General features: G+C 44.5%; 6 protein-coding genes across 6 annotated transcripts; 1 reads left to right on the top strand and 5 right to left on the bottom strand.

The window, feature by feature from the left end:
* Positions 1-31: 31 nt before the first annotated feature.
* Positions 32-2,584, bottom strand: I203_102175 (uncharacterized protein; the record flags this gene model as incomplete). The annotated part of the gene is made up of 8 exons (XM_065517041.1): positions 32-124; positions 191-268; positions 355-473; positions 552-753; positions 920-1,407; positions 1,466-1,535; positions 1,603-1,667; positions 1,723-2,584. 8 exons carry the CDS (start codon positions 2,582-2,584, stop codon positions 32-34), a joined length of 1,977 nt encoding a protein of 658 aa, XP_065373859.1.
* A 1,107-nt stretch (positions 2,585-3,691) lies between these two features.
* On the top strand, positions 3,692-6,683 carry I203_102174 (glycerol kinase; the record flags this gene model as incomplete). Its single annotated transcript, XM_019146679.1, has 8 exons — positions 3,692-4,299; positions 4,375-4,574; positions 4,651-5,074; positions 5,136-5,268; positions 5,350-5,798; positions 5,890-6,006; positions 6,090-6,300; positions 6,369-6,683. 8 exons carry the CDS (start codon positions 3,692-3,694, stop codon positions 6,681-6,683), a joined length of 2,457 nt encoding a protein of 818 aa, XP_019004212.1.
* Positions 6,684-7,220: 537 nt separating this feature from the next.
* On the bottom strand, positions 7,221-8,084 carry I203_102173 (uncharacterized protein; the record flags this gene model as incomplete). The annotated part of the gene is made up of 2 exons (XM_019146678.1): positions 7,221-7,733; positions 7,992-8,084. The coding sequence occupies 2 exons, from the start codon at positions 8,082-8,084 to the stop codon at positions 7,221-7,223; spliced, it is 606 nt and encodes a 201-aa protein (XP_019004211.1).
* Positions 8,085-9,484: 1,400 nt separating this feature from the next.
* Positions 9,485-10,185, bottom strand: I203_102172 (uncharacterized protein; the record flags this gene model as incomplete). Its single annotated transcript, XM_019146677.1, has 4 exons — positions 9,485-9,770; positions 9,876-9,889; positions 9,991-10,100; positions 10,164-10,185. The coding sequence occupies 4 exons, from the start codon at positions 10,183-10,185 to the stop codon at positions 9,485-9,487; spliced, it is 432 nt and encodes a 143-aa protein (XP_019004210.1).
* A 523-nt stretch (positions 10,186-10,708) lies between these two features.
* On the bottom strand, positions 10,709-11,437 carry I203_102171 (uncharacterized protein; the record flags this gene model as incomplete). The annotated part of the gene is made up of 4 exons (XM_019146676.1): positions 10,709-10,892; positions 10,978-10,991; positions 11,063-11,343; positions 11,416-11,437. 4 exons carry the CDS (start codon positions 11,435-11,437, stop codon positions 10,709-10,711), a joined length of 501 nt encoding a protein of 166 aa, XP_019004209.1.
* Positions 11,438-12,027: 590 nt separating this feature from the next.
* On the bottom strand, positions 12,028-14,394 carry I203_102170 (uncharacterized protein; the record flags this gene model as incomplete). The annotated part of the gene is made up of 12 exons (XM_019146675.1): positions 12,028-12,272; positions 12,340-12,459; positions 12,518-12,602; positions 12,662-12,758; positions 12,826-13,030; positions 13,146-13,318; positions 13,374-13,397; positions 13,455-13,528; positions 13,604-13,739; positions 13,806-13,840; positions 13,907-14,091; positions 14,178-14,394. The coding sequence occupies 12 exons, from the start codon at positions 14,392-14,394 to the stop codon at positions 12,028-12,030; spliced, it is 1,596 nt and encodes a 531-aa protein (XP_019004208.1).
* Positions 14,395-14,572: the final 178 nt, after the last annotated feature.

Here is a 14,572-nt window from a genome sequence, read left to right as displayed (position 1 = left end):
TGAGGTAGGGTGCCATATGATATATCCCAGTTTATCCCTGTTTCCGAGGCTCAGGCTCTTTGTAACTCATCAAATCCCTATCTACAGAATGTAACCTCTGTAACTCGAGTAGTAATCGATATGTCTAATCAAATATCCAAGATGCAATCTGTCAACCCCGGTAGATCATGTATCGTAGAAGACCACTCACATAAGCTTGCATATTAACCCATGACCAATGTTCCAATGCGAATTTCTGACCGGCTTCACCGATTTTTTGAGCCAAGTACTGTATGAAAACATCAATGATCAATATCCAATCAGTCTAAAAATCTCTTACTGTAGACAAACTAGGAGAACGACGGGTAAACTTACATCATGACCTTTTGTGGTATCTATATTACCAGCTTCGTCGACTGGACCAACAAAAAATGCCATTATATCGTATAAATCTGAATAATCCGGCTTTAGGGGTATGTAATGATACCATGGGGCTGAAGATACACTCCAATTTATCAGCACATGTCAATCGCATCCTATCATGAAGACGAGATGGAACTATCTGTACTCACTCAACCACTCCATATGCCATTCTGGGAACATGGTGAATTTGATGACGGGACTACCGGAACTTAACAATCTATGAAATCTAGACGACCAACCGTTTCCATCTACATCGAGATTGTACTTGAATGCTGCCGCTTGGTCGGGCCATACTCGCTCGCCAAACTCGATAGTGTCGGCTACTTGTTGACAAACATCTGCGTTGGGGCACTGTGGGAGGGAGGAGAGTAGTGAACATAATTGCAACGATGAAAGAAGCGTTCATCGGGGATTGTCGATTGAACGGTTAAACGAAGGGGAATTCACGGTGGCAGGTGGTTCAGTCAGTCAAGATTTTTTTCGAACCGACAATAAGCAAATGGTGACAGAGACTCACCTGTACAGGTTTTCCGGACAATTTCACATCCGCATAAGCCTTACTTAACACCCTTTCCCATCTTCTCACAACCTTATAACCCCCTTCACCATCCGGAACCATTATCTCCCTTAACTGCTGATTCCACCACGTATCCCCACCCTTCGGTCCATTAATCATCAAATGTAATCTCATCCTATGTGATTCCTTCCAATCTCTTTGTCCACCATATCCACCAGTAGTCGATCCTCTCCAAAACAACCTGTTATCCGTCTTATCCTCCCAGCTGCCCAGATATGGAACGTCAGATTCGGTGATATTCATGTACGCTTCCATGGGGGTGGTTTGGAAACTTGCATCTCCAGGAAATTTAGATAACACCAAGATGGGTTTCAAGATCGATGGTGATCTATGAGCGTAATCCAAGGACATCGCACCATGTAGACGCTTCAGTTCGGGATATTCGCAGAAATCCATAGTTGGAAGATGATCGAATATGAATGATTTGGCTACAAGCATACTCATAAGTGAGGACCCCAGAGAGAGGCTTGTGAGAGATGCACTCACGCAGTACAGCATCTGTTGCATTCTCTGCTCCTGGTCGGATGTTAGCCGGGGAATCGAGAGGACAAGCTTTCTGTAAGATGAGATAAGACATTTAGCATCTACATTGCAGTGTGACAGGTACCGGGCCGATTACTTACAAACCAGCCCCATGCTGGTGTTCTATTGGGATCTTCCAAGGCTTTCAATTCCGTTTCATCGAAATCTGATAGAAATATGTTCAGCGAATACAACCATTACTCGTAAAAGAGTTCACTCACGGTTACCTTCCCTTACTAGCGTCATCGCCCTTTCCCTCTGATCTTTACCCAGCACCACACTTCCAGTGTCGTGATCACTCCCCGTCACTCTCAGATAGAAACCTTCCGGTAGATCATCCACGAACCCTCCTATTAAACCTTGAAGATGTTTCGGTCTCGCTGCATTTGACCTTTCTCCCGTCAATGCTACACCCTGTTTACTTATATCCAGCGTATACGTGAACCCAGTCCCTTCTAATGCTTTCGATCTAGCTATGAACGTTTGAGCAGGAAGTGCATGATGGGGTAACAGATCCCTCATCAGTTGATCATATTCATCTACTATCTTTATGTCGTTCTTCTGACAGAATGCGAACCATTCATCAAAACCTGCAGGTGGTGACATCCTATACCGTCTCTTATATTCATTTACAGCTTGTGATAATGTTTTCGATTGAGAGTTTAACAAGTTGGTCCAACGAGTTTCGGCTTTTTCCATTAATTCGTATACTGGATGTTCAGGTTTCAACCCTTGTATAGGAGGTAATAACGTTGCTGTACCTTTATTTCCCCAAAACAATGATGATCTCCTACCCCTCCTTCCTCCTGGAACGGAAAATCCTAATGGAGGAGGCGGTATACGTTCTATACCAAGTCCATGCCTTATCCCGAACCAATAAAGTAAGAAGAAGATCACCATGAGATAGAGGATCTTCTTAGGTCGCCGTATGGGTCGGGGAACACTGTGAGGGATCATACCCACCGATGAGAGTGGGAAGGAAGATGAATGAGATGAAGGATGATTGGATGTAGGGAGTGATTTGGACCATTTCTGCTTGGGCGATACCCCATAGGCTGGTGATCGTGAGGTTCTTGGCGGCATTTTCAACCGATATGATCTGAGAGGAAGAAGGTGTAGGTGATGTGTATACTGTCTGGAGATTATATCGTGTGATTAGGTATCTGGAGAGCAATCATTGGCATGTACTTCCACGATCTATGAGTTCTGTTGATTCACCTGCAAGTAAGAATATAGGTTACATCCAAGAAGGAAGATTTCGCTTTTGATACTCATTTCTCGTACTTGTTGATGGTTGATGTGATATCTATCTCATGTCAAACTCTAATCTATTTAACGCGACAATCCATGTGACCACCACGCGTTAGTCTGGACTTGGAGCCCGTCAGCCTGATATACCCACACAACCCCCAAGAGGGAATCAGGATACCCGCTCTAGCTTCAAACGCAGTATCAGGCTGGTCGAAGCGTCACTTGGACCCCAAGGGGCTAGACGGAGCAGCGGGCCGGATTTGCATGGTTGGATCCTGTCAGATTCAGGGACTAACAAGGATAATTGGGTTGAATGAGCGAAATGACAGTGAAATACGCAGTTCGGTAAGAGCGGCAGAGGGGGGTTGGGTATTTTAGGCTGTTTGATTCCATATGACGTTTTTCAGTTTTTCTCGAATCACAGCCAGAGCCATATTGCTCATTCTATTCGCGAGACGCTACTCTGCTCGAGAAAAAACCTGAATACCGCTACACTGCAGAAACACCCATTAGCATATACCTGGTGTGTAATACTGTCTTTTGTGTCTCTCTTTCTTTTTGACAATCCAACAAACATCCCTTCAGTCAAAGGAAGTCATTCCAAGTCGCCAAGAACCTTTTACTTTCCGGACACCAGAAAGAGATCTTATCGGGAATTTCCACCTACTTACTTGTCCGTTATCGCTGTCAGTCGACCGGTCAAAGGATCCACCGGGCCGCTCGAACTCCGTCTCATCCATTTTTAGTTTAGTACCCATCTCCCCTCATCTCATCTCTCTCGTATTCTACTCTGCAAGAGCCAGATTAGTTAGTTCATCATCTGACCTCGTGACCAAGGCCAAGCAAACGGATATCTTTATAGAAATTTCGGAACAAGTAATCCATAACAAAGGAGTAGACATAGAAATAGAATAACAAAGGAATTCCTCTTTTTCCAACATGTCAAGACAACCTAATGTAGATTTACAGATGTCTTCTATGAAACATCCATCGCCTTTGGGGGGAGGTTTCGGCTCGAGTGGTGGTCCAGGAAGTTTCACGCCGGTATTCGAAACTTCACCTCAAGTTTCTCCAGCCAACTCTCGAAGACCTTCTATCTCAGCTGCAGCGGGAAGTATTCAGACACCAGTCCCAAGGAGATTATCAGAAGTAGCTTCAGGTAGACCTTCTTTCTCCCAACAAGCACCTCCACCGATGAGCCATCAGGTATCGTACTTTTCCGGAGGTGGTGGTCCCCCTCCAACCACTGGTGGAAGTGTTGTTCAAGGCGGTGGTGGTGGGTACTCTGGTGGAGCAACATTATCAAGAAGAGCATCGACTGCCTCTCACATGTCATCTGGACCTCGACCAATCCAAAGAGCCGACTATTCCGGTCCCAACACTCCTTCCCTCCTTTCCCGAGCGGGTTCACCAACTCTTCCGCTAGGTAACGAACATACCACCGCTCCCCGAGCTTACTTTGAAGGTTCAGGTGGTTTTAGTGGATTGGACGGTAATAGAGAGTTGAGACAGGGTCAATTTATAGGTTCTTTAGATTGTGGTACAACGTGAGTAACTTTATACTTAGAATCAAATACCAATCCCGATGACAGTCGCTGACTGTCTGTTGTTTCAATCAATAGTTCAACCCGATTCATCATCTTTGACAAAAGAGCCAAGATTATCGCAGAACACCAAACTGAATTTGAGCAGATTTTACCTCATGCGGGATGGCACGAACATGATCCTGAAGCCCTCGTTGATGCTATGACTGAATGTATCAACAAAGCCGTCGAGAAGTTGGAATGGATGGGTTGGTCAAGAAAAAGTATAAAGGGTATTGGTGGGTATATGGCATTTTCTTCTCCACCTCTATTCATCATTCTGTATCTAATCTATCCTATCTTCGTCGCTATTAGGTATCACCAATCAAAGAGAAACCACCGTCTGTTGGTCCCGAACTACTGGTAAACCATTATGTAATGCTATTGTATGGGATGACTCTCGTACCCTAGGTGTGGTCAGAGAGTACGAAAAGAAGCTGGAAGAAGAGGGACTAGACATCGATGATGAGGAAGAGGATCTTAAAGGTGTACCTGAAGATGTAGAGATTGGTACGGGAGGTGAAGATGCTGCCTTTGGCGAGAAAGGCGATGTAGTTGTGGAAAATGAAGATGAACAAGTCAAGAGTGACGGTGATGGTTTAGCTGAGAAAGTCGGAGCAAAATTAGAGAATCTAGGTTTAGCTCATAAGGGCAAAGAGGCGAAGCAAGGTCAAGCTAATGGTAATGCCGATGTTCACGTACATAAGAAAAGAAAGGGTAAAGAAGGTATCGTCGATGTGTGAGTTTGTGTTCTCTATGTCAATGGCGAGCGTGAACTGATGGTATGACTGGGTTTTCAGTACCGGTATCCCCCTCTCTACCTATTTCTCGGCCATTAAGCTTCGATGGATGTTAGATCACCAGAAACAAGTTAACGAAGCCCATGAGAATGATGATCTGATGTTTGGTACTGTTGATACTTGGCTGGTATACGTGAGTACACTAATTTCCCGTTCATCATTAACAGATAGTGCATGACACCTTGCTGACCAACAATTCTATTCTGCATTATAGGCCCTTACTGGTAGAGAACAAGGTGGTCTCCACATTATGGACGTTACCAACGCTTCTCGAACATTGTTGATCTCCTTGAAGACCTTACAATGGCATCCACCATTATTACGATTCTTCGGTATTCGACCATCGGTCTTACCAAAGATTGTATCTTCCTCAGAAATTTACGGTACGATATCCGAATCGATCGGCACTCCACTCACATCAGTGCCTATAGCGGGTATAGTGGGTGATCAACAGGCTGCATTAGTAGGAAACAAATGTTTGAGAAAAGGTGAAGCGAAATGTACTTATGGTACTGGTGCTTTCGTCTTATTCAACACTGGTGAAGAATGCGTTAGATCAAATTACGGATTAATCTCTACTGTCGCTTTCCAAGCTGGTCCAGATGCTAAACCGGTTTATGCTTTGGAAGGTTCAATCGCCGTGGCAGGATCTGCTATCAAATGGTAAGTCAGAGTCTCCTCTCACACCACCCTATCATAAGCCTTCATCCTATTCTCGCGATGACCCGCTAACACTGGATATTTCCGCCTGTAGGCTCAGAGATCAGATGAACTTGATTGAAGAATCGTCCGATATGGATATCCTCGCTGGATCAGTGGCTGACACAGGTGGTGTCTACTTTGTGACGGCTTTCAGCGGTTTGCTTGCACCGTAGGTCTCTTTTCCTTGATCTCCAGTCGCCCATCGTAGAAGGAAGTCTCACTGATAGAGCTATTGCTTTGCGCTATGTGTAGATACTGGGATAGGGAAGCTTCGGGAACAATCATCGGTTTGACCTCATACACCACTTCAGCCCATATCGCCAGAGCGACATTGGAAGCTGTATGTTTCCAGACTAGAGCTGTATTGGATGTCATCGAAAAAGAAAGTCAAACTACCTTGGAAACCCTGAAAGTTGATGGTGGTGTTACCAATTCGGATTTGGCAATGCAATTACAAGCCAACGTGAGTTAACCCTACCTGAACACGCCTGAGGTATCCTTATCTGCGCTGACTATCTTATTTCGATATAGATTGGTGGTTTCAATGTCGCTCGACCAGCCATGAGAGAATCCACTGCCCTCGGTTCAGCATTATTAGCAGCCAACGCCTTAAAATTGTTCGGCTGGGACTTGTCTCGACCCGAAACACTTGCCGATGTCAATACTGCCGGTGTGCATGTGTTCGAATCTGAGTTAGAGGAGAAAGATCGAAAGAGAGCTATCAAAGGATGGGAGCGGGCTGTGAGTCGGGCGAGCAAGTGGCACGAGGAAGGTGATGAGGAAGAGGAAGAGGAGAAGTATGAAGAGCAAAGAGGATTGAGTAGATTGCCTTCCAGACAACATTAGAGTGTAGGGGTGTGTTGTAGATGAGGAAAAGGATTCGGAATAGATGGGAATTTAGAGCGGTTCTCAAGCTTGGCAGGCGGAAGACTGCAGAGAAGACAAATGAGTCCGGAACAACGAGGTGTGGACGGATCTTGGTGAATAGATCGATGAATATAAGATAGAGACACACTTGATGATGGTACAAAGACGGTTCATCGCAAGATGACGTTGGTCAGAAGGATCGCGATGTCTGACACGTTTATATCGTATGAAGAATGCATAGAAGTTACATATCCTGTTCTGCGGCTTATTCAAACGTTGCCAAACTTCTTGAACGTATCTGACAAGCACAGACATCAAGTCAATCACGTAACTACAATAATCAATACATTCGACGGGCACTCTTCAACAAGATTCATACAATAATATTTTTCAATTGAGAAAGAAAGCTAAATTCTGTTCGATTAATTCGAATTTACAGTACATATAATTCACCTCTTCTTGTTTTGTCACCTTCATTTCTTCTCACTTACTACAAAAGATGAATACAGTTAAACATTATTTCGCAACTTCCACACTTTTCAACCCAGGCTCATCAACCCCATCACCACCCCACGAATTATCATTTCCACCTCCACAACCGCTCAATCCCAACGCCCCTCCTTCTCCCAATTGTTCACGTGGCACCTGTGCTTGATCTCCGTTTTGTTCTCCCTCTCCCTCTCGACCAAGATCAAATCGTCTTCTTCTAATCGGCTCATACGAACCAGTCCCGCCCAGTCCCAATCCTGCGGTAGGACCGGCAGTATAAGGGGATACCATTGGATCTATTTGATTCTTGCGAATGGTCTGAATGGACCCGTCTTTCTTGTTTTTGATCTTGAATTTCTTACCTTTATCTTTGATTTTTACATCACCTTCTGCACTCTTCGTTTTGGTCTTGTCTTTGTCTTTTGATTTGGTCTTGGTTTTTGATTTGGTTTTTTGGTCATCGAAGGATGTTAGATCATTGTCATTGGATTGAGGGAGCATTGGAGTATGACCTGTACCCGAGATATCTGCTGGGGTCGACTTATGTCTGATATCATCCCATCTGTCAGTCTCGAGTCAACGTTCCGAGGGGCTTGGTAATATGATAGATTTTATCTCCTTGGATGGATGGAGGTGCCACACTATCGAAGGATGTCGAGTGATACTCACTTGAACTACAACCAGACGGTCAATTCAAGATCAGCCGTTGTGACGTACAACTCGCACTTGACAAAGTTCAAGCCGAACATTATAAAACTATTGTACAGTACAGTATTGTACAGTGGTTCCCAAGCTTACCTGATCAAACCAATCGAAACATCCACCACCTCTTAATCGAAGAACCGAATCTTTTGAATAGTCTTGTTCATCGTGATAGCAGAAAAAGAACATTTTGTCAAAAGTATTTCTATCGGGATCGCTTGTTAGGGGTACAGTGTCTATTGATATTGAGACAATCGGGGCTTATAATCTCTAGAACAGTACAATTATAGATCTGATATTGCTATAAGTTTACACCTTACCAGATGAACCGTTACAGTAGTAATGAAAGGAAATTGAGATCCTCGATAATTCCTTCCTCCCCTCATCACCATAATACACTACTGCTTGGCAAACAAGGTTGAGTATCCGTACATGAGATTGATGTACATCATCTTGTCTACATTGACGGTCATACGTATATACAGTACTTGGTCTAACCTTTTTTCAAGAGCCCACGCATTCGAGTAGCCCAAAACTGAACAGCATTCATTCACTGCCACGTTCATGGCCGTTGCAATGGCAGACCCGTATATTATGGTACACTACTGTACCTCTATATGTCTCTATATGTCAAGGAAATCACTGTTCTACGAGGAGATGTGTCTATTCGAAGAGCATACGGGATTGATACATCATCCAAGAGAGAGATGCAGTATACAAAGTGATCTGTTGATAGTTGTCTTTGGTGTTCTGCAAGCATATTGAAACTGTTCGCATAAAGAGAAAAAACGTGTCGAAATCATTTACTGTATCCAAGCATCGTATACATACTGTACTGTACGTACAACCTTCCCCGTTGGCGGATTAACGGGGATTCGGCGATGCATCCGCTTCATACAGCAGTACTCGAGACTAACCTCTGGGAACGTTCATCCTCTGTTCCAAAGTTGTTGTGCTGTCTCATCCAACACACCTATAGTTGCATAGACGTTATCCTACACCAGTACCAATCGAAACTCCCAGCTCTTGTAGCATATCTATGCTTTTTAATCTGGTCTTACATTTTCTCTTCCGTTTCTCTTTCTCCGTTCTGAACGAGAGGGAACATCAGCTCTTGGTCCATACTCAGCGAGTGATGTCATGGAACTCACCTGGAATGCTTATTATCTCGATCGTACCAAATCACCACTACAAACATCGTGATGGATCGTCTTAAACTACTTGCCATGGGAGATGTCTGGATTTTCACGGTAGAGGATCAGTAAACTTTTGAAAACAGTCTATACTCACTATCCTAGATTTCACTTGCACATGAGGTTTCACCGTGAAATATGCCTAACATATGCTGCGATGTTGAATAGATGCTAAAAAAGATAAGTTGAATGCTGCACGATCTGTGCTGCAAGCGATCTGTGCGCAAATGTACTCTAAGTTTCACGTGGTCCTTTGGCTGTGCTTCCAAGGCTGTCTGAGCACAGATCGTCATACCCATTGACCATCACTGCTTTTCTACTGAGAATCATCCAATACATACTCATCTCGGCTGTGTCAACAATGCTAGCTATTATTCAAGTCACTCAGTCATTGTTCTAACATCCTCCTCCACCGCCCCCTCCTCCTCCTCCACCACAACCAGACCCACCTCCCGAAGAACTATGACCACCACCACCCCCTCCTCCACCTCCTGAAGACCCACCTCCACAGGCAGACGCACCTGCACTATGTCCTCCTCCAGACGGATCAGTCGAAGCTGGAGTAGAGAGTAATTGTCCGAGACCCACTCCAGCCTCTCCCAGATGAGATCCTCCTTCGACCAATAAACCATTCCGTTCGGCTTGCTTCTGCTTTCGACGTTTTCGAGCTTCCTGGAGTGATCTGCAGAGACATGGAATTAGCTATGAGGGTTAACAGTAGGTGCATTGGGTAATCCCATAGGTATGAATACTGTATCCAAGGATGATTTGAGATTGGACAACTCACTCAGACGTTCCATTCTGAAAAAGATCATATATCATATCTCGTCAGCCTGACCCTTGATAGATGATGACAATGGAGAGGGGGTAGGAGAAGGCAAACGATCGATTACCGTACATACATTTTGACCACTTATCTGATTAATCTTATTACTATCTTGGAACCTATTCTCCCACCTGCTGAACAATCCATTCTTCTTCGGTGGTAAGCTCGTCGGGTGAGTCTTGGCAGCTGAAAGAACAGTGTAAGGGTATATACAAATATATATGAAACTGGGAAAGAAGGAAGACTCACGCTTGGTTGATGTATTACCCATCTTGGTGTATCTTGATTGCTGGAATGTGAGTGGCAAAGATTCTGTTGGACGAGAGGTGAAGAGTTTTCAACGAAATCGATTTCCAATTCTATTTATAGTGTGTATAATCCATATGGGATGGTAATCATGACCAAGACGAGCTGTGTGATGGCTGAGAGATCTCAATGGTTGAAGTGATAGTCCCAAAGGACCTCCTTTGGCTCGGTTAGATCCCTGAAGCGATGATGGAATGACGGAATGACGATGAACAGGCTACAGGCTATACCTTACCGTATCACCATCAGCTACAGCCACCAGAGTGAACAGGTTGGATGGATGTTATCATGTATCGAGGTGAATAGGCTCAGACGGAGTTCATGGGATTCTCGCTTACAGTATATTGCTCAATTTCAGTAATTATATATGATACATCACTTCGGTTAATGCGATTCATACAAGAAGATGTGTGCATACAGTACTGTAAAATGTAGCAGAGAAACTGCCACTAAAAACTCGATTTTTACCATGGTACTTTGCGATGATTCTACGATGATCCACCACCCCCTCCTCCTCCTCCACATGCAGCCGAACCACCCCCACCTCCATCCCGTGATGAACCACCTGAACCACTATCCCCTATAGAAGCCAATGCACCTCCCACTTCACCCATCGCACCGATAATTTCAGCCTTTTCTCGCCTCTTTCGTTTCTCTCTCTCTTTGTATGTTCTGCGCATCAACAGGAGCTATCGTCAGCTTGTTGTTCTGGATTATTTTGCTTGGGCATAAGGTTACCGAGAGATGATGGACTCACTCGTATTTCGTATTCTACAAATTCAGAAAAGAACCGGTCAATAAACCAGTACAGTGTAATAACAGCGAGGCAAGAGCGCACTTACAGGAGCGTGCATGGAAGGATAATTGTATCCCTGGTTTCCATATCCATTCATACCATTCACATGAGGATTTCCACCATTTGGATTCGCATTATAGTTCATGCTACTACCACCTGGACCACCATAATTATATTCGTTATTCGGATATCTATTCTTATCATGTGATTTACCTATACCCTCCAGCTTGTCATCTAATTTGTCCAACAAATTCTTCTTCTTCGGTGGGACGTAAGTCGGATAAGGATTTGTAGGAGCGTATGGCAAATAGACTGAGTTGTTCGATGCTGATCAACACGAATCACTCGAATCAGTCTTTCGAAGCAGGTACTGTAATTTGGGTATGGGCGGGTACCTACGTTTGGTGGATGTATTACCCATTTCTGCGTTTATAGAAGTAATCGTGAATTTCTGATAAGGTGTGTTGACACTTGTTTGTCTTGATGGAAAGCCTTCGAGCAGTAAGACGATGCATGAGTAGATATATATAAGCATCTATGCCTCCAGGACGATACATAGCTCAAAGGACCTTTGACTATAAATATTCGGCTAAAAGGTGATCAATAACGTCATCACCATCATACCCCACTTGAAGCTGTGCCATCACATCGTGCATATCGTATCTGGAAGAATGATAAGCTAGTGGCTTGGCATGGACGAACTCGCACATCGCTCTGCATGCATACTTGTAAAGTGTATTCACACTCCGAAACTGTATGTCAGTGGAGAAAATGGAGCTACACACGACCAACTGTATTTGGTCACAGTAGACCTTGGCAGATCGCATTCACGCTGCCACAACTTCGATCTTCGGTCATCTCCATGTTCAACAAATCTGATATCTATACCACATACCCAACAGTCCCTTTTGTGAGGTCAAATCTGCAGTATCAGTATAATTGTCCCGTCCGCGGATCCATAGGGTTGAATTCAGCAGATCTGGACCAAATCCCAAATCTAAAATATGCATCCTAAGTACAAACCTTTGCTTTCCCCTCGCCGTACCAAGCATTCGCTATACTCTGTCCACAACTCAGTAACAATACCACTCCTCCGAATCCAGCTACCAGTCCAGCAGGCAGCTTATTCCAAGAATACCATTTCCCAGTTGTCAATACGTAATATGCTGATGCAGGGAAGATGAATGCTAATGCTGAAGCTGATAGACCACCAGCTAGTTCGAGGACTATACCCAGGTCGCAGGTTGTCAAGGCGACTAGAGATGGGAAGGAGAATATTAGCATAATTAACGATTGATGGCTGATACAGAGAAGCTTACTTACTTCCCATGGTGGTGAATACCACTAAACTCGTAATGATCACATGTCTTTTCTGACTGAACGGTTTACCTTTGAAGAAGTACTCTTCTACCACTTCACGGCAAACATACACTTCAAGTGGAACTAAACGAGCGTTGTCAGCTAGATGTTCACTACTGGCGATCTGGATAAGTTAGCTCACTTGTGGTAGACATATTTGCACCAAAACAGAATCGGGCAATATTGATGACCCAGTCGTCCGAAGCAAAGTTGTTGAGGATATTTCCCTGTGATATATCTAGTGAGCTGTACTCTTCTGAAATGAACGGATTCTGGGTAAGCTCACCTGTGTCTTATCTGTGAAAACCACGTATCCAGAGACAGCTACCAGCAAGCACGCTACTAGACTTATCCCAGTTGAGATATGTGTGACCACATAGAATCTATTGCGGGAGCGCAATGATCAGCTAAACGTGCTACTGTATGAACACGTTGCAGCTGCTGACTGACCTGTCCAGAGTCGGGACATGTATACTCTTGTAGATATAATTCGAATTATGATGACAGGCATATGCGAACGATATCACTCCGATAGCTTGGAACACACCAGGCTTGATCAATGTGAATGTATCCAGTGATGATCCGCGTAGGGACGAGTCGACAGCTACTGATCGAAATAGAACAGAGAGGACGATGATGGTCATTGAGACAAGAGCTGTTAGTAATTCATCAACGTCAGCCAAATGACACCGTTAACATCGGAGGAGAGTCAGGACCACTCTCAAACAACATGATATGACCTGACGCTAGCTGAAAAGAGACTGACTCACCAAAAGAAGAACTCTTCGACAATTTCACTATATCCCTATGCAGACTCAGTGGGAACGAGACTGCCAAAGTACACAATAGTATCACTACTCTCCTATCCACCAATAAACGCAGGACTGCATGCTGGGACAACGATGGAAAGATGAACGATATCACTCGAGGTATTGTATCGCCTCTTCAAGAAGCGTAAGCTGGGTTGTCACATAAGCTCATGGAGACGAAAAGCTTACATTATAACGTGAAAAGCGGCTGTACTGTTAGAACGCAAAGTCAGCTGCCTGACATCTTCCGTAGTTTGAGTGTTGACTCACCCCCCAAAGGCAAATGCAAATTGAAAGAATGAGACAGCGGCTGCACCAGCAGGTCCAAAACAATGATACATCGTCTGCTCTCGATGACATCGAGCCTTGTCAGCTGGAGTCCCAACCTGTCGGTAAGTGATTAGGAAATGTAAGCTCACCTCTGTATAAGAATCTCTCCCACTCAATTTGCTAGTCAGAATCACCAGCCGTATCGTCCAATCTGATATCGCCGCTAAGGATATCAAAAGGAATATACCAGTGAAGAATCCCGCCTGAGAGATTGCGTATGGTAGTCTGCGAGCCGAAAGTCTGAATTAGCAGCATTTCTTCACAGTATAGGAGGAGACCAAGCCGACTGACCCTATTATACCTGCACCTATGATCGAATTTGCCATCTACCGGTACAATTGTCGCTGTAAGTTTCGAATATGAATGCAATCATTGAGCAGCTAAAAGCTTACATTCGTTATCGCATCCATCAGCGTACCTCTTGCCCCACTATTTGGCCCCTCAGCTAGAAACAGCTCATGTTCCTCTTCGGTCAATTGCTCTCGCCGCGAAGTCGTCAAGGACAGTAATGGTGCAGCTGCACTGTGTTCGTCGTGTTCATTATCATGATCATTATCATCATCAGGTGCTTTGAATACTATTTTGCGAGTTCCGCAGCTCATCAGTCTACCATCACCAATTTCCATTGGATGATGCTTTCTAGTCTAGCAAAGCTTGACTTACATACATCACCTCTCTCAGCCAGTCCGACCTCGCCCACTACCTCACCAGCCTCATGATCCTTTGATCCCCGCCTTGGTCCCTTCCTTGAACTTGGTCTGGAAGTATTGTTGGGTGGGTATAAGTTGACTGAAGAGGTTGATCTACTTGGTCCAGCACTATTGCTTGCGCTGCCATTGGCTCTATACACAAACAGGTCTTCGGATGACGAGTTGGCCATCATATCTGGTAGTCCTCTTCGGTTCTGCTGGTCAGTCGGGATTTATGGAGTGAATTCGGGTAAGAAATGAGTAGTCAAGAAAGGATGAGAGATGGTACTCTTGACGATGCACAGTCTTTTCACCAGCTCAGTTATCTGTCTCGTGTTTTGATTGCGGTTGCTGAATGGTGCCCCACAT

This window comes from Kwoniella mangroviensis (genome assembly GCF_000507465.2).
Source record: "Kwoniella mangroviensis CBS 8507 chromosome 1 map unlocalized Ctg01, whole genome shotgun sequence".
Classification (NCBI taxonomy): Eukaryota; Fungi; Basidiomycota; class Tremellomycetes; order Tremellales; family Cryptococcaceae; genus Kwoniella; species Kwoniella mangrovensis.
The sequence above is the reverse complement of the archived record's forward strand: the minus strand, read 5'-3'. Positions and strand labels throughout refer to the sequence as shown.